Here is a 26,314-nt window from a genome sequence, read left to right as displayed (position 1 = left end):
CAATTTGCCAAGCCCATCTCATGCCTCAGCGCGTGCCCCCGCATCTCATTTCCCCTGGCCTCCGTGCTCCGGGCCCCTCCTCGCTCCCAGGGGCCAGCTCCCCGGAGCCTGATCTCATCCGTGGGGTGGGAGCGGAGGAAGGCAGGTGAGAGGGACTCTCTCTGGAGGATCCTGGTTTCTGAGACAGGCTAATTACAGGCTTCCTAATTAATGAGCCATGGGGCTGCATTTCATCAGCTGAGTCACAGTTGATGTCTGAGCCCTGGGCCCAAGGGGAGGGTATCAGGAATTGTGGGAGCGGGAAGACCAGCCTGTGTCTCTGTCTCCCCCACCCTTATTCTCTGCTCCCCTGTTCAAACCCAGCTCTCCCCACCGGTGTAGGGAGTGTCAGCAGCCCCCATTCTTCCCTACTCTTGCCTCTGCTTCCTGACACCGTCCTGGGACTCCCCCACCCCCGCCCCCCCAGTCTGTCCATCCCTCATATCTTCCCGTCCCACCAGGACCACATAGGGCTCATTTGGTTACTGTTTCCCAACACCCAGTTTCTCTTTCAAACTGAATCTCCCTCAGCCCCCTTATCACACAGCGGGGTCACCGTCTGCAGTCCGGCAGCCACAGCTGGTAGGATCCTAGCCCCCACCACCCCGTGGCCAAAGCCAGCCCGAGGCCACTGTGGATAGAGCCGCTTGCTCCCCACACCCATTTCTTTCAGTAACTGCATGACGGGTACTTTTCCATTGGCTTTTCAACCAAGAGATTTATCCATTTACATGAAGTTAACGCTGCTGAGCGTTTATTAAAGGAACATCTTTTATTTTTGTGCCTCGAGATGTAATATTATTGAGTTTTCAAAAGCTTAGTCACGAGTTATTCCATAATTAGATTTTTCGTGCCTCCGGTTCTGGGTCGTATGATGAGCTTGGGCCCTAGTGGATAGGTTCCTGTAGATGGTGGGGTTGCGTGGGCTCCCCCCAGCTCAGTGCCGTCGGCGCACCTGTATCCTGCACAAGGTCCCAGCTCCATGGAGGGATCCTTACAGGCCCTGTGGTGACAACATCCAGGCCACCCCTGTTAGGGGAGACCTGAGTCAGCTCCTAGCCAGCCTGTGCTACCTACAGAGCGTCTCCGGAGTTGGGAGTTGGTGGCCTTGGCGTTGGACAGACCAGCTCTTTGTGGAGCTGAGCCTCAGCTTCCTCCTTCCTCCAAGAGCTGTGAGGATTAAATGAGATAATACATATGGCACAGAGCACAGTGCCCAGGACAGCGTGCTCAATACATAAAAACTTTTTAAACTTTTTTTTTTTTTTTTTACAGAGAGGAAAGGAGAGGGATAGAGAGTTAGAAACATCAATGAGAGAGAAACATCGATCAGCTGCCTCCTGCACACCCCCTACTGGGGATGTGCCCGTAACCAAGGTACATGCCCTTGGCCGGAATTGAACCTGGGAACTTTCAGTCCACAGGCTGACGCTCTACCCACTGAGCCAAACCGGTTAGGGCACTTTTTAAACTTTTGAATGCAAAGTTTTTTAACCCACATGGTTAGCCTTCTAAGTCTCCCCAGTATCCTTGATGGTGTGTGCAGATTCATGTGTGTAAACCACTTGTCCCTGGGCCCATCCTCTGGGTGCAGTGAGTCCCTCCATGAGGGTGGGTGATGGCTCCCCAGCTCCCAAGGGACTACCCTGCTGTTTAGGCTGCTTGCTGGTAGGGCCGAAAGTGTTCTCTTCAGATTTTTGTCAGCGAATCTTCAGGCTAGAATCCTAGAAGTGGAAAGGCTGGGTTAGAGGGTACATGCGTATGCAACCTCCCTGGATATTGCCACATCCCCCTCCACAGCGTTTGCACCCCTTGCATTCCCAGCAGCATAGGACAGTCAGCCTCACCAGCGAGTGTGGCCAAACTTTGAGATTTGTGCCAACTTGCTGAACAAGAAATGGTATTTCGGGGTTATTATTTCATCACTAGAGGCCCAATGAACGAAGATTCGTGCAAGAATGGCTGCCGGCACTGCCTTCGCTCCAGCCTGGAGCGGCCTTTCCGTTTCCCCACACTATTCAGAGGCCCTGAGCGGCCATGGCGACGACACAAGCGTCCCGCCCCACCCCCATCCACTTGGCGCCTGCATATGCAAATTAACCTGCCATCTTTGTTGTGTTAATTTGCATACCCATGCCTGATTGGCTGGTGGGTGTCTCAAAGGTACAGTCAATTTGCATCTTTCTCTATTATTAGTGTAGATATGAGCAAGGGTGGGCTTCTTCTGACATGTCTAAAAGACCATGTGTACTTCTTTGTGCATCTTTCTTATTTTTAGGAGCTGTATGTTAGGGATATTAACCACTGCAAAACAAGTTACAAATATATTTCCCCAGCCCTGGCCAGTTTGGCTCAGTGGATGGAGCATTGGCCTGCAGACTGAAAGGTCCTGGGTTCGATTCTGGTCAAAGCACATACCTCAGTTGCAGGCTCCTCCTCAGTCCAGGCCGTGTTCGCATGCAGGAGGCAACCAAACGATGTGTTTCTCTCACATTGATATTTCTGTCTTTCCCTCTCTCTTCCAATCTCTCTAAAAATCAATAAAAAAATATCCTTAGGTGAGGATTAAAATATATATATATATATACGTATATATTTCCCCCCCAATCTTGTAACTTATTTTTACTTTGTAATGGTGTTATGTTTTTCTATTAACATAGAAGATTTTTTAAAAAAATTCATACATAGCCCTGACCAGTTTGGCTCAGAGGATAGAGCGTCAGCCTGTGGACTGAGGGGTCCGGGTTCGATTCCGGTCAAGGGCATGTACCTTGGTTGCAAGCACATCCCCAGTGGGAGGTGTGCAGGAGGCAGCTGATTGATGTTTCTCTCTCATCGATGTTTCAAACTCTCTATTCCTCTCCCTTCCTCTCTGTAAAAAAATCAATAAAATATATATTTTTAAAAAAATTCATACGGAGTCAAATTGATCAGTCTTTGGCCTTAATGTATCTAGGTTTTGAATCAGGGATCTTTTCCTCTCTCTCAGGAATTCCCTCATTTTCCATATCCTTCTGGTTCTCAGATGGTGTCAGTGACTGTAGCACCACTTACGAAAGGCCACCTTTCCCCAGCTCATTGCCAATGCCTCGGGCAGAGCACACTGCATTTCCATGTGCAGCCGGACCTAGTTCTGGATTTATAGACATTTTGTTGGCCTATGTTTTTGTGGGTTAGGCTCAAACTGTTCCTCGTTATTTTGGCTCGTTCTTCAAGATGATCTTTATAGTAAGAATAGTGTCTAATGAAATGTTAAGGGAACTAGCAGGCAACAAAACCACACAGTTACACATAGACAATTTCCCCCTTATAATAAAACCAGAGGCCTGGTGCACAAAATTCATGCATAGGGGGAGGGGAGTCTCTCAGCCTGGCCTGCACCCTCTCCAATCCGGGACCCTTTGGGGGATGTCCCTCTCGCAATCTGGGACTGCTGGCTCATAACCACTCGCTTGCCTGCCTGCCAGCCTGATCGCCCCCTAACTGCTCCCCCCTGCCGGTCTGATTGCCCCTAACCACCTCTGCCTCAGCCCCCTCCACCGTGGCTTCATCCCAAAGGACATCCGGAAGATGTCCAATCTAATTAGCATATTACCCTTTTATTAGTATAGACTAGAGGCCCGATGCACGAAATTCGTGCAAGCATAGGCCTTCGCAGCTGCAGCGGCTGCCTGGATCCTTCCATCACAGCCGCGGAGGCTTCCTTGATCCCGCTGCTACAGCCCTGGCTTCATCCGGAAGATCATCTGAAAGGACGTCCGGAAGGATATCTGGTCTAATTAGCATATTGTGCTTTTATTATTATAGATATCGGAAGGGAAAAGATCCAAAATGTTTGTGAGGTTATCTTTTTCTTGTGTGAAGTTATCACTTGTTAGTATGGTGATGGGTAGCATCATCTTGCTATTGGTATAAACCTTGATGAAAACTTACCATCTTCTCTTCCCCCTTCACCTCATCCCTGTGCCTCTTCCTCCTTCATCTCATCCCTGTGCTACTCTGGAGATGTTATCACCCCTCTGGACCATGGCCCCTCTTTGTACGAGAGGCAAAGCATTACAGCAAGGTGGATTGGGTTACGGCCTCTGTCAGGAGGCAGGTTCATAGAGCTGAGGAAAACTAAGGGCCAGTCTCACCATGTTCCTATTTGGCCCAGCTCTGTCCAACAGGACTATTTTTTTAACATAGATTTTATTGATTTTTTACAAAGAGGAGGGGAGAGGGATAGAGTTAGAAACACTGATGAGAGAGAAACATCGATCAGCTGCCTCCTACGCACCCCCTACTGGGGATGTGCCCACAACCAAGGTACATGCTCTTGACCGGAATCGAACCCGGGACCCTTGAGTCCGCAGGCCGACACTCTATCCACTGAACCAAACTGGTTAGGGTAGGACTATTTTTGATGGTGGAAATGTTTTATATCTTGCTGTCTAATAGAATAGCCACTAGCACGTGTGGCTATTAAGTACTTGAAATGTGGCTGCTGTGACTCAGGAACTGAGTTTTTAATTTAATTTAAACTAATTTAAATAGCCACATGAGGCTAGTTGTTACTACATGGGATAGTGCATCTTTGGCTAATTCTCAACCTAGCCATTCCCCTTCCTAGATCTGGAAGGACCAATCCTGCCTGTGTGAGGCCAGGCAGGCTACAGCAAGCTGAGAGGCTGGGCTGGAAGCTGAGTAGGCAGAGGGGCCAGCTGTGCAGGAGGGGGTCAGCCTGAGGCAGCCCCAACCCACCCAGCGGCCATCACAATGGCAGCCAACCCAACATCACAATACCACAGGCAGGGGGTGAGCAGTGGCCTGGCAGGCGGTTTCCTCCAGGGGCAGGTCTCTTTGTCTGCAGACCTACTTACAGCCACCCAGGTGGCAGAGGACCGGTTCCGGGAATAGAGAGCATCCAGCAGCTGAGCAGCCTCAAACTGGAGACCCACCGGAGGAGGCAGGCCAGGCATGGAGATGGGGGCACCCGCTCTGCCCCAGAACCCAGGAGCAGGGCCCGGTGGCCTGGCTGCCAGGAGGTGGAATACCCTGTGAGCACTGAGCAGCTCCTCATCTTCTTCTTAGCAGTTTGGTTCTTCTACGTCTTCTACCTCTAGGACTACTTCTGAGCAGCCCTCCTTCCCGCCTGCTCCAGCTGGAGAGCAACAGCAGAGAACATGCGTGGCCCAGGCCCCGTGAGTGAGGACGGACAGTGCTCAAGGGCTGGGGCCTCTGGCCCACAGGGAGGACGGTCAGGATGCAGGCAAGGCCTCACTCTGCTCCGTGGGGATGAGCACCGGCGCCCTACCCCTCAATGCCTCGGGGGCCATGCCCAGCCTCCTGCTCTCCGAGGGCCCAGGGCTGCGTGACCCCAACAGGCTTGTGTTGTGAAAATGATACAGAAGAGCGGAGACAAGTGTCCCACAGAACCTGCGGTGAGGCGAGGGAGTCATGCCAAGGCTGTGCAGCCTTGCGTCTCTCAGAGCCTGTGGAGTCCTTGTGTTTGCCGCTTTGGGCCTGGCTCTGGGCTCTCGGGAGAAATAAACTGCCTCTGAACGGAGCTGGCAAGAGAAAGGTTATTCCTATTTTCTAGGGGAGAGAAATGGAGCCCAGCAGTGCTCAGTGTGTTTCTGGCAAGGGTGGTGCAATCACCACTTCCTTTGGGGGACTCTTTAAAATGAGGTGAGGCCCTGACCGGTTTGGTTCAGTGGACAGAGCGTCGGCCTGCGGACCAAAGGGTCCCGGGTTCGATTCTGGTCAAGGGCATGTACCTTGGTTGCAGGCACATCCCCAGTGGGGGGTGTGCAGGAGGCAGCTGATCAATGTTTCTCTCTCATCGATGTTTCTAACTCTCTATCCCTCTCCCTTCCTCTCTGTAAAAAATCAATAAAATATATATTTTAAAAAAATGAGGTGAGAATGAGTGCATCTCCACCTGGTCAGAGAACAGGAACTGTCCAGCCCAGTGGCTCCCATGCCCAATTTCCCACCAGGCCCTGCAGGAAGGGAGGCAGCTCTGCCCTCGTCTGAGCATGCTTTAGGCTGGTGGCTTCCCCTGGCTCCTGGTGGGGCAAACAGGGCAACCCCAGAGAGCAGGGCTCCCTGAGGCTGTCCACCTGCTGGTGGGAGCTGGGCTGTTCCCCCGAGACCGAGATAGGCTGAAAATCCCCCCCGACCCCCACCACCCCCACCCCCCAGTGGTTTTGCTACAAAAGCTGGGGCTTTTCCTAGAACACAAGCACGAAGGAGGGTAAGGCGAGACTCTGGAATGGCCTAGACCAGCTGTGGGCAAACTACGGCCCGTGGGCCGGATCCAGCCCATTGGAAATGAATAAAACTAAAAAAAAAAAAGACCGTACCCTTTTATGTAATGATGTTTACTTTGAATTTATATTAGTTCACACAAACACTCCATCCATGCTTTTGTTCAGGCCTCCGGTCCAGTTTAAGAACCCATTGTGGCCCTCGAGTCACAAAGTTTGCCCACCCCTGCCCTAGACACTGGAAGCCAAGGGCACATGGAGCCTCATCGGCCACCAGTGCAGACCCGAAGTCTCAAGGGAAGCGCCAGCAGGAGGCGGAGGGAAGGATGCAGCCGCCTCTGAGACACACAAACCCCCCAGGAACTCTTTAACAAGCAGATTCCTGAACCCCAACCCCAGATCTCTAAATCTTGGGTCTGGACTGCAGTCCAGGAAACTGAATTTTTTTATAAAGTTCAGTGTAAGGACTGGAGTTCTGCCCATGTGCAAAGCTTAAAACCAGAGAATGCCAGCCTCCAGCCCTCAGGTGCGCTCAGGTGCAGGCTGCGGGAGGGGAGGCAGCTCAGAGCCCTGTCCACAGGAGCCTGCGAGGGAATCTCAGGATGACATGGAGCCGCTCGGCGCTGCTCCTTCCCAGGCACGCTCAGAAGAGGGAAAAGCGCGGGGTAGTTTCTCACTGACCTTCCTAGTGACTCCGTACAGTAAACAATTGTAAGAACACGTATTTTCCCTCTGCGACTCCACAAAACTAAATTCTGAACGGAAAAACAAACTGCAGCTACAAACAAGTCATTTTCCTGAAATGGGCCCGGGCAGGAAAGGCACCTTTCCCCTCAGAGGGCAGCAGCCAGCCCCTGCAGGGGCTCCCCCTCCCTCCCCACCCACACACACCCACCTGCCAACCCCCCACAGCACGCATCTGACCAAATTACAGCCTGCCGGGGGGGCAGTGACTGCTGACGGCTGCCCTGTGACAACTCCACTCTGTATGGGTGCGGGAGGGGACAGGAGTATGACGACAGACAGGCAATCCATCAGCAGATGTCAGCAATCACTTTATTAAGGCTCCACACAGTCTGCCAGTTGGAGGCCGAGTCATTCACTCCACTTTTGGGGACACTGAAGGCAGAGGCTCTCTGAGACCCCGAGCCACACACGACTGTGCTCCACGCACATCCACCCTGCAGGATGAGGGGAGGCCCCCCGCCCCACATGCACACGTGTGTGCGTGTATGCAAATAACTTGGGGGCCCTCAGCAGGGTGGGGTTGGCTGAAGCAGGCCCTGGGCTCTGGCAGAAAGGGGGGTGGCAGGGAGGTACAGGAGGGCAGCAACATCTCCCCCAGCCCTCCCAGCCCAAAGTATGGCTTTGTTATCCTATTGCCACTTGAGCTGGGGTGGAGTGGCCCCTCCCCCACCCCTCACTCCAGGCCTGTGCTACACTGTGGGAGGCAATAAAGGGAAAGCCCTTGGGAACGAAGAGTCCCCTCTGTGCCTGGGACTTGGCCAGATCTCAGGGAGCTATGACCCCCACTTCTGCTCCTCCCAACAACAAGTCTTCTCGGGTTGAGGCCAGTCACTCAGAAGTGGACCCGCAGCACGTCCTGGCTGGTGAAAGGCTGCTGGCAGGCTGTGCATATCATAGGCAGGGAGCGCTGCTTCTCACCCAGGCAGGGCCGGCACAGGAGGTGGCCACAGGGAAGCTGGTACACGGGCACCTTTTTGAAGTAGGAAGAAAATACTCTTTTGCAGGAGGCACACTCGGGACCCAGGACACTCCCAGGCTGCTCTGGTAAATCAGGGAGGAAAATAGGACAGGGTTAGGGAGAGCTGCGCCTAGTCCAGGCTCCATCCTGGAGGCAGGGCACATCCCTGGAGTGGGAGAGAAGCTGCCCACCCTCTACCCCTGCAGCAGTCTGGCTGCACCCCTCCCTAGGCCACCTCTGGCTGATCTGAGAGCAGAGGTCCAGGGAGCTGGGGAAGCTGGAAGGCCTCCACAAGATCATCAAATCTTAGCGTTCCCATAAATGCTCAAAAAGAGCTGGCTTCTCGGGGGAGCCAGGTAGCGCTGGGCCCTTCGTCCCAGCCTCCCGAGATGCACTTTCCCCTGGGACAGGCTCCCAAGGCACAAACTCACGCTGACAACCTTGATAAATTACAAGGTGAGGTGTGACAAGAAAAGGAAAAGGCAGAAAATGCTCTTGTGTGTCAGGGTTGGGCAGGTCAAGGGGGTAGAGAAGTCACTAGAGAGCAGAGCTGAGGTCTGTTGGCAGCAGACCTGCCAGCTGAGCCTGGGGCCTGCTTCTCTTCAGCCCTGCAGCCTGGCAGCTCCCTTCCCAACCATCATCCCCTCGCTGTGCTGCTGGCTTTCTCTCCTTCCACACTTCCCAAAGGGGCTCCTGAATGAGAGCCACAGTGGGCAGGTGGCCACCACCCCCTGCCCCAAGCTGCACCTGCTCTTCCTTCTCTCATGGCCTTGCCTAAGGAGGCTGTTCTTTCTCTTCCAATCCACACACCTCTGGAGAGGGCAAGGATGGCCTCTTAGGGAAGGAGATAAATTACCTCACCTTGTAATTTATCAAGGTTGTCAGCGTGAGTTTGTGCCTTGGGAGCCTGTCCCAGGGGAAAGTGCATCTCGGGAGGCTGGGACGAAGGGCCCAGCGCTACCTGGCTCCCCCGAGAAGCCAGCTCTTTTTGAGCATTTATGGGAACGCTAAGATTTGATGAGGACAGAGAGAAGAGGGTCCAGGACCAGAGTATTGAAGAGGAGAGTCAACAATGGAAACTGAAGAGGAATCACTGAAATGGGGAGAAAAAGTGTAACATCTAGAAGGCCATAGGAATGAAAAGAGGCCAGCCATGCAAAGAGTGAACGAGACAGCAAGGACAAAGAATGGCTGGTCCATCAGAGAAAGAAGACAGAGGGGTGTGAGGCATGAGCATGGCTCCAGGTGAGATGGCAGAGCAGGGAGGGCAGGGGCTGGAGCATGCAGGACCTCACAGGCAGCAGGAGTTTCCATTTATTCCAAGTTCAATGGGATGCGATGGGAGAATTCTAAGAAGTGGAAGAGAATGATCTAGCTTCCATGAGGATGACGGGCTATGGCAGGGAAAGCGTGGCTGTTAGGAAGTAGCGGGGCTGCCACAGGAGCCTGGAGAGCACAGCAGGAAGGCAGTGGAGCAGAGGACAGGCTGAGATCTCCTCCGGAGGAGTATGAACAAGACGGTGATGAAGAGAACGTCAGAGTGAGGACACTGAAGGAAAACTAAGGATGGCCTGCATGTTGTAGGCCTGACCAAACGGTAGATGCTGCTCTTGCCCTAACCGGTTTGGCTCAGTGGCTGGAGCGTTGGCCTGCGGACTAAGGGGTCCCGGGTTCGATTCTGGTCAAGGGTATGTACCTTGGTTGTGGACACATCCCCAGTGGGAGGCGTGCAGGAGGCGGCTGATCGATGTTTCTCTCTCATCGATGTTTCTAACTCTCTATCCCGCTCCTTTCCTCTCTGTAAAAAATCAACAAAATATATTAAAAAAAAAAAAAGATGCTGCTCTTTGCCCTCAATGGTGTGGGAGGGGATGTGGGTGGGAGAACCTTTGGAGCTGTTCTCAGTTAAGTTCACTCAAGATATCCATGAGTTTTCCACGTGGAGGCGTCAAGCAGCTGATAGGGAGGTCGGGGTCTGAGTTCCAGGAAAGATCAAAGCTATAGGTGAACATGGGCAGTCACTGGCCAGTGGGCTCTCACTTGGGTGACAAAGAGGACAGAGAGAAGAGGGTCCAGGACCAGAGTATTGAAGAGGAGAGTCAACAATGGAAACTGAAGAGGAATCACTGAAATGGGGAGAAAAAGTGTAACATCTAGAAGGCCAAGAGAGAAGGCGTTTCGAGAAGGGGTGTGCTCGCTTCAGCAGCACATCTACTAAAACTGGAACGATACAGAGAAGATTAGCAGGCCCCTGCGCAAGGATGACATGCAAATTTAAATATGGAAGTGTTCCATATTTAAAAAAAAAAGGAGGGGCTGATCAGCCACATCAGATATTGTGCAGAGGCTCAGTGACCATTTTATTTATGGACGTGGAAATGCTGGTCATTTGGACAAGTTTTGGGGAATGGTCAGGATGGAAACAATCAGAGAGGAGTTTGGGACGAAGGCAGAAGAGGTGACCTGCGGTCCAGACAGCAGAGGAGAGCCTGGTTCTGGACGGGCAGGAGGAAGAAGTGTGCGCCTTACCATTAGCCCCACCAGGTTTCATCTTGGAGAAGGTGCCCGGCATCCCAGCCGGGCCCTCTCACTTTATATCCTAATCAATTCCAGTATCCGGTGTGGTCCCAGGTTCATTTTAGGCAAAAATTGGCTCAGTAAGCTACCACTGTTCTTTTCTAAGACTAAGAAAATGTTAATAGGAAAGAATGAAGGTGACATACTCAACCCCAAACTTCACACTTACATAAAATACCCCAGAGGTCAGATGGGAGACAAACTAGATAAGAAAAATAAACTAAAGAGGAGAAACAAACAAAAGTCCTCAGGACAGAACAATTAATAATAAACCTTACGTAAAAAAACAAACAAACAAACAAAAAAAAAACACAACAGGGTGTCTATGTCCACAGAATTACTAAGAGTTGCCTAAAGAAAGCTCTTCTTGTGAAGAGTCAAACTTCACAGGCAGCCTGTCCGTCAGCTCCCCGCTGGAGAAGGAAAGAGGCCTGGGTATTGGAGCTAAGAAGCTGGGCATGAAGGGCCAGAGAGCCCCGGGGTTATGGCTCAGCACCCCATTCAAGGACTCCAAGGAGGTGGACGGGACCCATGTTACCGGGGCTAGTGCCTGCCCTCCAGGAAGTGCTGGTCCTCCTTGTGCCGAGGTGTTGGAGCTGTCCCCTGGTCAGCCGCGCCGTGAAGGAGGGCATGGAGCCAAGGGTAGATGTCAAGGCAATTTCCAAGCTTTGTGACAGCTTCTGCTCATGGGACTCTGGCCCTGTTGACAACAATATCCAGAGAGAGGTTTGGCAAAAAAAAAAAAAAAAAAAAAAGACCAAAACACCAAGTCCATTGAGGTCTACAAAAACAGCACTTCCAACTTTAAACAGACACAAATGTAAGGAAAGTCCCCCGATGTCCACTGGTGGGTTGTGACGGCAGAATACATCACAATGGGGACCCTGACAGTTGCTACCCATCCACACCACACAGCTTTCTGGATTTCTGGGCTCTGTACCAGCTTTCCTCCTCCCGGACAACTGCTGGGCAGGTCGGGGCCACCTTGTGGCTCCCCTCCAGAACTGCACCCTACTTTCTGAAGGCCTCCCTGTGGGCCAGGCAATGACTGCAGCCAGCAAACATGCAGCCTTGGACCCCTGCTCTCCCTCCCCAGCAGCCTTAATCCGCTCTTTCCATCTCCTCCCTTCTGGAGACCCCGCTGCTCTGCAGGGATGCTGGCCTGCACGCTCTCCTGTTGGGTAAAGCAAAGCAGTTATTACTGAGTGGGACAGGAAGATCTCACTCTGTCACTGCACCATCGAGGGCCTTCTCTGTGTGATCTACAGAAAGCCAAGCAATGGGCACAAGATGAAGGCCATGGGTGGAGAGGGCAGCTGCCCAAGGAAGGAACCAGACACCTGCCTGGTTCACAAAACTGCCCAAAGTGGAGAGGGAATTATTTTGGTCTATACTTTATAGGACAAGGACATCAGCTTGGAACCTTCAAGGACCACTGGTCAGCATGGTTCTGTGTCACCAACAAATCTGCCAAGGCCAACACCAATGGAGACCTCCACAGGCATCCAGGTCTAAAAACCTTTCTCCTGGTCTCGCCCATCACACTTCAGGTGCTTCCAGGCGTTTCTGGGGGTCGTGTTAACTATAATTTACACTCAAAAACAGAGACACAGGTGTAACCTTTAAGTACGCTACTTACACAGGATTTTTAGAGTAAGAGAGGAAATTAAAAGAATAAAATCTACACGGATGAATTTTCATAAAGAAAAAGAAAAGACTGTCAAAGAGCTAGCTCCCAAAGCACCAGGCACTGATCATCACAGGGAATAATACCAAACATGTACAGAGTAAATTATGTACCTTGGGTAGTGTGTTCAGTGGTTAGAGCACCAGCCTGAGCACCGAAGGCTTGCAGGTTCAATTCCCGGTCAAAGGCACGTACCTGAGTTGCAGGTTTGATCCCAGGCCCAGTCAGGGTATGTGCGGGAGGCAACCAGTCAATGTGTCTCTTTCACATAGATGTTTCTCTATGTTTCTCTCCTTCTCTTTCTCTCTCTATCTCTCTTTCTCCCTCCACACTCCCTCCCTTCCACTCTCTAAAAATCAATGGAAAAAATATTCTCTGGTGAGGATTGACAAACAAACAAAAACAGTGTAAGTGATCTGAATATTAAATTGTTCCAGAGATTAGAAGAAGAAACTTCTAATTTGTCTTATGAAGCAAATAAATCATCCATACCAAACCTGAACAAATATGGTGCGCGCGCACACACACACACACACACACACACATTACAGTCCAGTCTCACCAATGAATGCAAAAATCCTAAATAAAACACTAGCAAACAGAATCAAGCAGCCCATTAAAAGAAGCAAGACCAAATGGAGTTTACTCCAGGAATTTAACAACAGTTCAATATTAATAAGTCTGTTAGTGTGCTTTCTCACATTTCTCACATCAAGGATAAAAAGTTACAATTAATCTCCATTGATACTGAAAAGGCATTAGACAAAACTCAACCACCAGTCTTAGATCAACACAGTGACTAAAACAGGAATAGACGGTGTGGAAGAGGATCTGAAATGATCCGTGAACTCCACCCCGGGCCCTTGGATCCCCCCTCTCCTTAGAGTGAGCTAGATTTTAGTGACTTGTTTTTCACAAAATACAGCAAAAGTGATGGGATGTCATTTCCATGGTTAGATTATTCAAAACCAACTCCCACCTTGTTTGCACACCCTTGTCACACAGCTGCCGTGCAGTGTGCTGCCCTTGAGGCCCCCATGGCAAGAAACTGAGTGTAGTCTCCGATCACCAGCCAACAAGGAAGTGAAGCCTCCAGGGCCACAGTTCAGGAGGGAACCGCATCCTAAACAACCATGTGAGTGAGCTTGGAAGGGAATCCTTCCCCAGTGAAGCCTTGTGCTGACTACAGCCCCACCAGCACTTTGACAGTAGCGTGGAAGAGCCTGAGCAGACAATCCAGCCAAGCAACACCTTGATTCCTGACTAGAGGGGCTGTGAGGTGTGACTGGGTGGTACTTTAAGCCAGTAAGATTTGGGGTAATTTAAGCTGACAAGGCAAAAACAAAGGGCAATGGTGCCAAGTGTCACCTGGGAGGAGTAAAGATGACAACCGGCATGGACATAGGGCGGTGGGTTACCTGTTGAGCAGTCCATGTGTGTCAGACCAAGCTCACTGGCAGCTTTCATTTTCTTAGCAGTGTGCTCTGAGGTAGTGGGTGAGACCAGGCTTGTGGTAGGAAAACTGGAAGCATTTACATCAAGGCTACTATTGTCTGGGGCATCCTCAGCCTGCTCCATTTTCCTTTTCCGAGATGGCAGAGCAATGGAAGAAGGGGTCAATGCCAATGTAGTCTGTGCTCTCCCAAGCAGGTGGCAGCCAGGGATGGAATGCTGGAGCAGGAAATGGTCGATCCGGGCCTTCAGGGAGGGGTGAGGCAGGGGCTGGGAGTGTGGAGTAAAGGCTACCCCTGTGAAAGGGTCACTGGGCACTCGGCCCCATGTGGCTTCACTGCGGTTACACTTCTCCAGTGTGGCCTGGTCGATGACCTTGCCTGAGGGCAGGAGCATGGGGCAAGGCATGATCTCCAAGGTGATGGGATCCAGGAACTCCTCAGGCACATCCTGAAACACCTCAGCTAGCTCCTGCAGGCTGGAGGGAGCCTGCTGGCCCCCAGACTCACGCCCAGGGTCACAGTCACTCTCCATGGGCAAGGCCGGTACCTGCAGAGCCGAGTCCTGGGAGAGGTTTTTGGAGGCAACCAGCAGGACACTATCTATTACCTCCTGAGAGCAGGTTTTGGCGGGCTGACCCCACACTTCCAACCGCTTGATGCAAGGGATTCCACTGCCTGTCACGTGGGTGATACAGATCTTGAGATGGGCCACATGGTTAAGGGAAAGAGGTCCTTTATTCCAGAGCTCCTGGGCCACAATAGTAGGGGAGGGGAGTGTGGCTTCTATCGGGCCAAATGGTGGCCTGGCCTTGAAGCCCCTGTGGCTAAACACCACCTGGTTTTGGTTTTTCAACAACACTTTGCCTACCAAGGTGAACGCCTCCTTGTCCGGGACAGATGGCTCAGCTGGGCCCAGTGTCTGGCACTCAGAGGTATTCCAAGATGCTCTGTTGGATAAGGCGGTCGTGTACATTTCCAGGCCAGTTACATTTTGGACTCCCCCAGCTGTCAGGTCTATGTAAATCCTACAGATTTCCACACTGAAGGGAAAGGAAACAGTCACATAGACCGGTGGCTTAATAAAATACTCTGTCCTAAAACCACGACTTCTCTTTGTGAGGTCTTCAGAGATGAGATTTTCTACTTCATAGCCATCAGCTGATATCTAGATTTAATGACAAATATGAGACAAATTGATTTGATGAGATCCAAATGAAGACAACTAGTTTCCAAGAATTTACCACTTCTAAGAAAATTTTTTTAAAGAAAACCTGAAGTTCCTCATTTTAAAATTTCCTCTATTACTTCAAATTCTCCTGGTTTTTTAAAAAAATATATTTTATTGATTTTTTACAGAGAGGAAGGGAGAGAGATAGAGAGTCAGAAACATCGATGAGAGAGAAACATCGATTAGCTGCCTCCTGCACATCTCCCACTGGGGATGTGCCCGTAACCCAGGTAAATGCCCTTGACCGGAATCGAACCTGGGACCCTCCAGTCCGCAGGCCGATGCTCTATCCACTGAGCCAAACCGGCTTCGGCAAATTCTCCTGGTTTTTTTTTTATAAACTCCCAATATGAGGGCAACAGTATCCCCCAAGTTCTGTCTATTCTTAAAAAATAGGAGCAAGAAAACTCTGCCCGACCCAGCCAAAATCCCTTGAAAATAACATCTCTGTGGAAACAGGGCATATAAACTGGTAGTTTTTTATTTCAGAAAATGAAAACATGCATATTTAAGGGGGAAAAAGATGTTCATTAAAGTTCTCAATTTTGTATTTGGACTACCCATTACAACAAGGTCCCTAGGAAGGCATAACAAACAAGCTTCTTGTAAATCTATAAATGATGGAACTTGGTTTAAAAAAATGTTCGCACATGGACAAAGATCACAAAATATGATGGGAAATTTAAAACGGTGCATGTGCAAAAGATAGGATTGTAAATAACCTCTTCATCTTTTAATATTTCTAATACTTGTTATAACCAATGGAAACTTTAAGATATCTTTGTCCGAAGGAGCCACCTTAACAATCTGGGAACCTAAAATAGTACGCTGAGTGCAGAAACTCCAAATTAAGGGAGGGGTTCAATTCTCCCCTTCGAACTTCCTTATCCACTGCTCTGAGCTGTGGAAACACACCCTCCTTGTACAAAAGGAGGCAGCTTAATTCATGTAAAGAACAAGGAAGCCCTAGCCAGTTTGGCTCAGTGGATAGCATGTTGGCCTGCCAACTGAAGGGTCCCGGGTTCGATTTCGGTCAAGGGCACAAGCCCGGGTTGTGGGCTCAATCCCCAGTAGGGGGCATGCAGGAGGTAGCCGATCAGTAATTCGCTCTCATCATTGATGTTTCTATCTCTCCCTCTTCCATTCCTCTCTGAAATCAATAAAAATATATATATTTTTAAAAAGCTAAGGGATTTTTTAAAAAAAGGAACAAGGAATAAAGGCAGTAAGACAAAAAAAAAAAAAAAAAGAAGAAGAACAAGGAATACAAATAAAAAATACAAGCCATTATTCCTAGCATTTGAAATGATAAGAACAGGGGGGTGAGAAAGAGGAGAACGAGTGTCTCTAACCATAACTGACTTTGAGTAAAATTAAAATTTATCATCACAACGAATACAAATATCCACACAATGAGTCAAGCTCCCCTTGCAATAGTACTGACTCTAGAGGTGCAGCCTGACCCAATCTTATCTCAATACCATCTGGTGGAATCTACAACAACGAGGTTTGTGAAAGCACATTAAGCCTGACTTAAGTTCACTATACAAGGCAGGAAGTGGGGGGGGGGGGGGGGGGGAGGGGGAACACATGAAAAACAGATATAGGGAATTTATTTATGTGTATATACTTCTTTTGTTTACCTTGTTGCATGAAATTCTTGGTCTGAACTGTGGGAGGCAAAGATTTATTACCATCTTTGTGGCTGAAAGGATAGCTTCCAAGCATCAGAAATAGCCTTAAATAAAAAATAAAACTTGGTATTAGACAAGTTAAAATTCAATTGCAAACCTTTAGGAGTGGATTCCTAAGAGAAGAGAATCAAACAGGGTAACAACAAAAACTTTCATAAACACATCTCTCCTGGCCTATCCTCACTTTCTTTTTATCTGACATGTGATGCTGGGGAATTGTGGAGGAGACTGCTACTGCACACTGAGCAGGATGCCAAAGACGCTGGTTCTTGGGCTGGAGCTCTTCTAAAGACCCAGTGGAGCCGAAACCGGTTTGGCTCAGTGGATAGAGCGTCGGCCTGCGGACTGAAAGGTCCCAGGTTCGATTCCGGTCAAGGGCATGTACCTTGGTTGCGGGCACATCCCCAGTAGGGGGTGTGCAGGAGGCAGCTGGTCGATGTTTCTCTCTCATCGATGTTTCTAACTCTCTATCCCTCTCCCTTCCTCTCTGTAAAAAGTCAATAAAATATATTAAAAAAAAATTAAAAAAAAAAAAAAAAAGACCCAGTGGAGGCAAGGGACAGTCAGCTCTACCGGGGTCTCCCCACAGGAAAGGTAGGGCCTAAAGTGGCTGAGCTCAGAGAAAGAACTTACCCTGAGGGTTTCGAATGGGAAGGGTCACAGAAAACAATCATAATGGTACTAAGCATTATTATTAAACACTTCAATGCAATTACATTTTCTTATTAAAACAAAAACAAGAAAAGTAAAAAAACATTATTGAGAAATAGAAAATGTTAGGGTTGGAAAGCAGCTTAATAGGACAGCTAATCCAAATAGTCATTTTAATGACCAATGCCCAAGAAGGGGGAAACAGGTAAAGATGGTCAAAAGGTACAAACTTCTAAACATAAGAGAAATAACTTCTAAAGATATACTGTGAAATATAGTGACTACAATTAACTATACTAGTATATTTAAAAACGGCTAAGAGAGTATATCTTAAAAGTTCTCAACACCATAAAAAACTATGTGAAGTGATGGATGTTAACTAATTTATTACAGAAGTCATTTTGCAGTATTTAAATAAATCAGTTGAACATCTTAAACTTTTACAATGTTATGTCAGTTACAGTGCAATAAAATTGGAAGAAAAATATAACCCATGTCCAGTAGCTTTCGGTACTCTCTGTAGAGGTGTAGGGAAGCCACTAGGAACATCCCTTCCAGTGGCAAGCTTGTCCAATGGATCTGAACTCCTTGAGCAAGGCCAGGGAGCCATTCTATGCTTTACCTTCTGGTCAACAAGACCATGAAAAGCTCTGTTACCCAATAGGGACAGAGCCACCCTCTGGGGTCTTTGTTGTCATGATCAGTAAGTCCCCTTGCAGAGGCCAGGCATGTGGGGTGTCCTGTAACATTTTAATGGGCAGTTTCTGCATACTGAAGATCTGCCATGGGACCTTTAAATATTTATCTCAGCCTAGTTCCTAACACAGTTTTAACTATAAACACAAAGTAAATTTAATGTGGTTTTAATAAATGCTAAGTTTTCTAGGAAGGGAACTTCCATGTAAGTCATAAGAAGATTGTACTTTGTTTTGTTCAGATCTTTACCAAGATGTATTTACCATTTCTGAAAACCACATCACTGAGAGTAATGCTAATACACTTGACAGTCTGCATCTGTCTACATTCTAGGTCAGCCGTGGGCAAACTACGGCCCGCGGGCCGGATCCGGCCCGTTTGAAATGAATAAAACTAAAAAAAAAAAAAAAAGACCGTACCCTTTTATGTAATGATGTTTACTCTGAATTTATATTAGTTCACACAAACACTCCATCCATGCTTTTGTTCCGGCCCTCCGGTCCAGTTTAAGAACCCATTGTGGCCCTCGAGTCAATAAGTTTGCCCACCCCTGTTCTAGGTGATTCTACATCTTGGTAAAAGCTTCTGATTATTTCTTTATGCCTTCCAGTATGGTCATACCTAAACATTTACACATGAGAATACATTTTATTATCACAGCTAAAAATTTTTCCTTTGAACTGCAGAGGTATCTCCTTTTACATTCATTATTGATAATGTTTCTTCTATTATTTTTTTCGTAGGTGTTGCTAGAGGTCCATCAATTTTATTAAATTTCTAAAAAATTATCCTTTACATTACTATTACAGTATTTGTCCATATATATATATATATATATATATATATATGCATGTGTTTATGTATATATACTAGTAAATACACAGGATGGGGCAAAAGTAGGTTTACAGTTCCTCCCATGGAAAATAATCCAGTATAATAAAAGCATAATATGCAAATCAACCCGGCAGAACAGCGGAATGACCATCCGGGCAACCATCCAGGACCACGCTATGACACCCATTGGCGCCAGGCCAGCCAAGGTAGGTGCGATGCGATTGGTCGGGGCCCGGCCATCGCCCTATGATCACCCCGCAGAGGGAGGCCCAGGTCACCGGCCGGCAGGGTGATCAATCGGGGGGGCTCCACAATCGCCCCAAAGAGGGAGGTGCAGGCCACTGACCAGCTGGCTGTGGTGGGTGGGGCCTCCTAGGTCCTGGGAGCCAGCAGGCTGGAGAAGGAAGACCTACTCTTGCACAAATTTCATGCATCGGACCTCTAGTGTAATAATAAATAATATAAGAATAAACTGTTTCGTGTACTCACAACTGTAAACATACTTTTTTTTTTTAATATATCTTATTGATCTTTTACAGAGAAGAAGGGAGAGGGATAGTCAGAAACATCGATGAGAGAGATCGACCAGCTGCCTTCTGCACGCCCCCCAGTGGGGATGTGCCTGCAACCAAGGTACATGCCCTTGACCAGAATCAAACCTGGCACCCTTGAGTCCGCAGGCCTACACTCTATCCACTGAACCAAACCAGTTCGGCTGTAAACATACTTTTGCCCCACCCTGTATGTGTGTGTATACACTGCCACAGGGAGTTCTCTATTACCTTATTTGCCTTGATGGGAAAGGCTTTGATAAGGAAAAAGAGATAGAGACTTTGCTGTAATATAAAAATGCTGAGAGGTGGCTAATTTAGTAAGACAAAGGACCACTAGTCTGCAATAATCTCTACCCCACAGTCCACATCTTAGGCCTTTTTTTTCTCTTCTAGGGGGAAAAAACAAACTCTGGCAGAGGTAGCAATGCCATTACTTGAAGTATTAATTCGATTTCCTAGTGGGAAGCACCGATTTCACCAACATTTATATTCTTCCTATCTCCTTGCTATTTTCTTGGACATTTCACACTGTGGTCTTTTTTTTTTTTTTTAAAGATTTTTTAAAAGATTTTTAAAATTAATCTTTTGAGAAAGAGGAAGGGAGAAAGAAACATTGATGTGAAAGCAGAACATAGATCAGCTGTCTCCTGAACTCCCCCTACAGGAGATGGAGCCCACAACCTGGGCATGTGCCTGACCAGGAATCGAACCAGCAACCTTATGGTGCATGGGATGACGCCCAACCAACAGAGCCACACCGGTCAGGGCACACTGTGGTCTTTTAACTTTAAATTATTCTACATGTCATGAAATCAATTTCTCTGAGAACTTAAATGCTAAGATCAGAGCAAGTTGGGCAGGGTCTTTTTGGAGCCATGACAAAGAGCTTTCCTGTGAGTATAAAGTCAAATGAAAAAAGTCTTTAAAACTTATCTGAGTACCCAACTCAATAGTAAACGGTAGCATGAGCTGGAGTTGCCTAGACGTGACTACCCTCAGGACAACTGCCCTTTGCCTTTAACCCCTGACACAGACACCTGATTCTGTGATTGGACTTGAGAGATGATCAGGATGAGAGGGGTAAGGCTGAACAAAGGGCTTTCAAATGTTATCTCATAACTTTTAAAAATTCCACCTCAGACACCTGAAAGGAAAGAATCTGATTGCCCCACCAATCAATGCAGTAATTTAAAAGGTCTTATCTACAGTGTCTCAGCAAACCTTGTCTTCTAGTGAATCATCGGACAAGGACCCTCTAGTAACAAAAGCATACCACATAGACAAAATGGCTTAGAGGAGGCTACTAGGGATTCTATTAGATTTAAATCTTACCAACTGGCTAGCCCTAAAGTAAGTACTAACACCCTTGTTTTGCAGATGAAGAAACTTGAGGCTCAAAGAAAAGTAAAACTGGGACTCATATTCCAACCTTCCCAAACCACCCTCGTTACTATCTACTTGGTCACCATTTACCTTGAAGGATTTGCCAGGAAGTTATATGGATATCTTACTTTTTCTTTTTTGCTGTTACTTAGGTCAAGGTTTGGTATAATTCTTTTTTCTTTTTTTTTTAAATCCTCACTCAAGGAGTTAGGATATTTTTTCCATTGATTTTTTAGAGAGAGTAGAAGGGGAGGGGAGAGATGGGGAAAATGAGAGAGAGAGAAAGAGAGAGAGGGAGAGAAACATCAATATGAGAGACACATCGATTGGATGCCTCCCACACGTGCCCCTGCAGCCCAGGTACATGCCCTTGACCGGGAATCCAACCCATGACCCTTCAGTCCATGGGTCAACGCTCTAACCACTGAGCGACCGGCCAGGGCAGTACCATTCATTTTCTACAAATCAATTCTTCCAAATTTATTAATGTGGCTATGCTCTACTATGTAGGAATTTGGAAGCCTTGACTGCCCTTTCCAACATGTGCTGGATCAAACCTTAAATTGTGTTTTAAGGAAATCTTTAGGTAAGCTAGCCTTCTAGTATCTTACCTCATCAGAGGTTAATTCCATTAGTCAACTATTAAAACATTTGAACCTCTATCTGACAGAAACAACCTACCTGTTCTACACAGTACTTACCGAATCTAATTTTAGAGAATATTTACGGAGACTGTTCAGTCCATCCACGTGAAATTCTTTTTATTGCCAACCTAAGTAGCACTTCATGCCTCCTTGCCTAGCCTCCCTGGTGACTTGTGCATTCATATTCCAGACTTCTTAGCAGTGTGGAACCTCAACTATAGCAAAAATAAACACATTGATAAAAATTCAGTGTGGCCAATCTGTGGAGTCACAGGACACCAGGGTAACACAACACCTCAGCTGAGAACCACAATTTTAGTCTCTACAATGTATTACTCCATAGAGCTGCCCCCCTCAGAGTGCACCGAATTACCTTCATGTCTATCCTAGCCGTCACTGTCACCCATCCCTCCCTCCACTGCAAATACTCTTTACCAAACTGTTAGAGCTTGGTTCTCTGCGGCCCCTTAGCAAGGAGTTCAGTAAGAAACAGCTCTACGAAGTCGGGCGCTGTTTGCTGCATTAGGTTATCAAAATGATAATTCTCTACGCAGCAGTTATCTTCTTTGGGGGAACCATGAGAACACTCTGGTCTCAGTACTAGGAACAGCTGTTTCCTCCAATCAACTCGATATTTTATGGTATAAATATGAATTGTATAATCATGATCATTTCTTTCCTTTGGCCGCTACAACACTCAGAATAAAGTCTGTGGTCCATCCCTCACATTTATCTTTACCTGAATTCTTCACTTAATTTTAAGTCAGTTTATATTGTGAAAGCTACCCTAAAATAATTTTGGAACAGGACGGTATATAAATAATAAACCATTTTCCTTTTGTTAGACATTTACTAGGTTGTTTGCAACTTTATCCTATTACAGTATTAGGATAAAAAAAATTTAAGTAGATGTGTGTCTTAGTACAATTTTGACTTTTCTAAAGGGGTCCTGCATGTTTCTTGTTAAGCTTGCTATTTATGGATAGGATTCTTTTTTCCCATTAATTTTTCTAACCAGTTAGTCCTATATATACGAAAGCTTTTCACTTTGGTATCTTCGTTATGTGTTCAGTTGTCTCAATGAACGAACTCATTGGTTTTAACAGATTTTCGGTTATTTTGGAGGCTTCTACAATGTCAATAATGAGAGCCCTTTTCTCAAAATGGTGACTCTTATTTGTCTCTCATCTTATTACACATAGCTAGAACTTCCAGAATTATAAGAAATAATAGAGTTGCTTTACTTGTTTTTCTCCCATTAGAAGATGACTCCAGTGCTTCATCTTTGGACATAATGTTGATTGTGCAGATTGAAATACTCTGCTTATGTTAATGAAGCATTTAATTTTCATAGTTAATAACAAACACACCAAAAAACTATGGCCCTGGCCTGTGTGGCTCAGCTGATTGAACATAATCCCATGCACTGAAAGATCTCTCGTTTGATTCCTGGTCAGGGCACATACCCAGGTTTTGGGCTCTATCCTGTCGGTGGGTTTGTCAGGTGATCGATGTTTATCTCTCACATCAATGTCTCTGTTTCTCTCCCTCTCTCTCTCCCCGCAACCCCACCTCGGCTCCTTTCCTCTCTCTCTCAAATCATTAAAAAACAACAACAACATATTAAACAACAGCAACCATTCTTTGTGTTCTGATTTTCTCTGCATATTTTTATTCTTTTTCTTATCTAACAGACTGAGATATAACACATTTTTCTAATTTTAAACCTTACTTTTATTCCTAGGATAGGTTCTATTTGATTGTGGCAGATTTTTCTTTAAATGTTTTTCAAATTGTACTGAATTTGATTGCTCATATTTAATTTTAGATGAGATATTAAAGTTCCCTGCAGTTCAGAGTAGTTTGGAGCCAGATATAATGGCATTATAAGATAGCAAGTTAAAAGAGGTTTATAAGCAGATATGTCAATTTTCATTACAGAGATTTTTTTTTTTATTACAAAATACTTCAGATAAAAAGGTAAAAATTATAATCTATAATAATAAAAGCATAATATGCTAATCAGACCGAACAGCAGAACAACCTTCCGGACATCCTTCTGGGCGACTTTCCGGATAAAGCTGTGGCGGCGGGGGCAAGGCAGAGGTGGTTAGGGGTGGTCAGGCAGGCAGGCAAGTGGTTCAGGTGATCAGGCAGGCAGGCGATCAGTTAGGAGCCATCAGGCAGGCAGGCAGGCAGGCAAGTGGTTAGGGGCGATGAGGCAGGCAGGCAGAGGCAGTTAGGGGTGATGAGGCATGCAGATGAGTGGTTAGGGGCAATGAGGCAGGCAGGCAGAGTGGTGAGGGGCAATCAAGCAGGCAGGCAGGCAAGCGGTTAGGAGCCAGCGGTCCTGGATTGCGAAAGGGATGTCTGACTGCCGGACATCCCCCAAGTGGTCCCGGATTGCAAGAGGGTGCAGGCCGGGCTGAGGAAACCCCCACCCCTGTGCATGAATTTCATGCACTGAGCCTCTAGTATAAGACAGTATAATATAATATAATTAATATAAATATATCCACCACCTAGATTTAGCAAATGTTAACATTTCAGCATGTTTGCTTCTCATTTCAGTGTTAAAAGCAAAATTTATAAGGCATAAACAAAACCCACCATCAATTCTATTTCTTCTGCCTTTTTATCAAGAAGCAAGTATGTGAAGTTGGTGTCTCTCACTCAAATCAGTATAGATATGTGTGTATCCACAAACAACATAGAGTAGTTTTATGTATTTTTAATGTACCTTAATGATAAAATACCATGAGTATCATTTTATAACTTGCTTTTCTAATAAGCATTATTATTTTAAGGTTTCTATGCTGAAATGTGTATGTTTGGTTTCACACACACACACACACACACACACACACACACACTGAGTGGCCAGATTATTATGACCACCTGACGTTTGTAGGCAAATTAGCTATAATTTCCCGCTGAAGTTGCTAGAGGGCCAGATCATTATAAATGTCTGAATAGCACAACATACCTAAATATCGTTGCTGATCGAGTTCATCCTATCATGTTGATGGCGTATCCCAATGGAGATGGCTTCTTCCAACAAGACAATGCGCCATGCCACGGTGCTCGTATTGTGCAGGAGTGGTTTCAAGAACATGAGGGAGACTTTACCTTGCTTAGGTGGCCCCCACAATCACCAGATCTCAATCCAATTGAGTATTTGTGGGACGAAGTTAAAAGAGCCATCAGGCAGCTGGTTCCACAACCATCAAATCTTGCCCTAGCCGGTTTGGCTCAGTGGATAGAGCGTCAGCCTGCGGACTCAGGGGTCCCGGGTTCGATTCCGGTCGGGGGCATGTACCTTGGTTGCGGGCACATCCCCAGTGGGGGGTATGCAGGAGGCGGCTGATGGATGTTTCTCTCTCATCGATGTTTCTAACTCTCTATCCCTCTCCCTTCCTGTCTGTAAAAAATCAATAAAATATATTTAAAAAAAAAAAAAAAAAAAAAAAAAAAATCTCACAGAACTGGACAGTGCTATTCATCAGGCATGGTGTCAGATTCCTTGCATTACCTTTCAACATCTCGTGGAGTCAATGCCAAGAAGAATCGCCACAGTACTGAAGGCAAAAGATGGCCCAACGAAGTACTGATGGGGTGATCATAATAATCTGGCCGGTCATAATAATCTGGCCACACTGTGTATGTGTATATATATTTTTATTATTTTATTTTAACTTCATGGTCCTGTTTGCAAGTCCTGAAGCACTACAGACTTCCTTCTAACAGTGATTATGGAAAGTAAAGGTTTATAACAGAACTCTCTACAGATGACAGAGTGGGGAAGAATGACTTAAATCAGTGGTTCCCAAACTTATTTGGCCTACCGCCCCCTTTCCAGAAAAAATATTACTCAGCCCCTGGAAATTAATTTTTTAAAAATTTTAATAGCAGTTACTCATCGCCCCCAAATGCACCTGTGGCCATCACCGCCCCCCTGGATCGCTGCAGCGCCCACCGGGGGGCGGTAGCGCCCACTTTGGGAATCACTGGCTTAAATCAACGTTTCTCAATCTGTGGTTTTGAAATCAAGTTATAGGTTGAATAAGAAAAAAAACTAAAAGAATATAAAATATTAAAGTGTACATAGCATTATGTGATAAACTTTTGTTTCTGTTTCTTTTTTCTTTTTTTAAATATATTTTATTGATTTTTTACAGAGAGGAAGGGAGAGAGATAGAGAGTTAGAAACATCGATGAGAGAGAAACATCGATCAGCCGCCTCCTGCACATCCCCTACTGGGAATGTGCCCGCAACCCAGGTACATGCCCTTGACCGGAATCGAACCTGGGACCCTTCAGTCCGCAGGCCGACGCTCTATCCACTGAGCCAAACCGGTTTTGGCTTGTTTCTGTTTCATACAAATATACTGTATACAGCAAATGTATATACCAGATTCAATATAAAATGTATTTCTTATTATACTCTTGATGGAAAAAAAATTGGAAAACACTGGCCAAGTATACCCACAAGTCAGGGAAGAATTCACAGGAGTAACTTTTGAACTGGGGACAACTAGGACACATGCCTGACCTCACGGGCAATTTCTGAGGAGTGACAGATAGGACATGCTAATGGTGCAATGGACAATATATGCTTGACTATAGGAGCCAAGACTCAAGAAAGAACAGGAAGAAAAGGGGAAGGGTACTAGGGAGAGGACAGTAAGAGTCAAGACATAGAGATGGGACAGTGTGAGGCAGGTTCAAGAAATGTTGAATATGCCTCTAGCTAGAGGGGGGAGGAGGAGGCAGAGGTGGAAAGGCGGATGGAACCAGATGGGGAGGGCCTTGAAAGTTATGCCAGGGGGCTCCAGACTACTTTACCTGGTAGCCTAGGGATTGTTTTTCCAAACCACAGATCAAGAATCATGAACTCAAATTACTAAGCCATAATCC

The 26,314-nt window shown here is 46.9% G+C and overlaps 1 protein-coding gene and 1 non-coding gene across 11 annotated transcripts in view; one reads left to right on the top strand and one right to left on the bottom strand.

The window, feature by feature from the left end:
• Nucleotides 1-7,332: 7,332 nt before the first annotated feature.
• The window catches only part of UBOX5 (U-box domain containing 5), a 40,238-nt gene continuing 21,256 nt past the window's right edge, over nucleotides 7,333-26,314 (bottom strand). For 3 of the 10 annotated variants that reach the window (XM_070420016.1, XM_070420015.1, XM_070420014.1), the window contains exons 2-6: nucleotides 21,455-21,612; nucleotides 16,585-16,679; nucleotides 13,678-14,878; nucleotides 11,111-11,272; nucleotides 7,333-8,078 (exon numbers count right to left, since the gene is read on the bottom strand). In XM_070420016.1, the coding sequence (XP_070276117.1) occupies nucleotides 7,870-8,078; nucleotides 11,111-11,272; nucleotides 13,678-14,878; nucleotides 16,585-16,638 (1,626 nt within the window). In that variant the 5' untranslated portion in view covers nucleotides 16,639-16,679; nucleotides 21,455-21,612 and the 3' untranslated portion in view covers nucleotides 7,333-7,869. Of the gene's footprint in view, nucleotides 8,079-11,110; nucleotides 11,273-13,677; nucleotides 14,879-16,584; nucleotides 16,680-21,454; nucleotides 21,613-24,383; nucleotides 24,492-26,314 lie in introns of those variants that run through there. The other 7 variants (XM_070420018.1, XM_070420019.1, XM_070420020.1 and 4 more) reach the window with 5 other exon arrangements.
• Nucleotides 10,186-10,296, top strand: LOC139014714 (U6 spliceosomal RNA). Its single transcript, XR_011472278.1, has one exon. It is a non-coding gene; the product is annotated as a U6 spliceosomal RNA (small nuclear RNA).

Source organism: Myotis yumanensis, unplaced genomic scaffold, assembly GCF_028538775.1.
Source record: "Myotis yumanensis isolate MYYU_CA2020_CCGP unplaced genomic scaffold, mMyoYum1.0.hap1 SCAF_7, whole genome shotgun sequence".
Taxonomy (NCBI): domain Eukaryota; kingdom Metazoa; phylum Chordata; class Mammalia; order Chiroptera; family Vespertilionidae; genus Myotis; species Myotis yumanensis.
The sequence above is the reverse complement of the archived record's forward strand: the minus strand, read 5'-3'. Positions and strand labels throughout refer to the sequence as shown.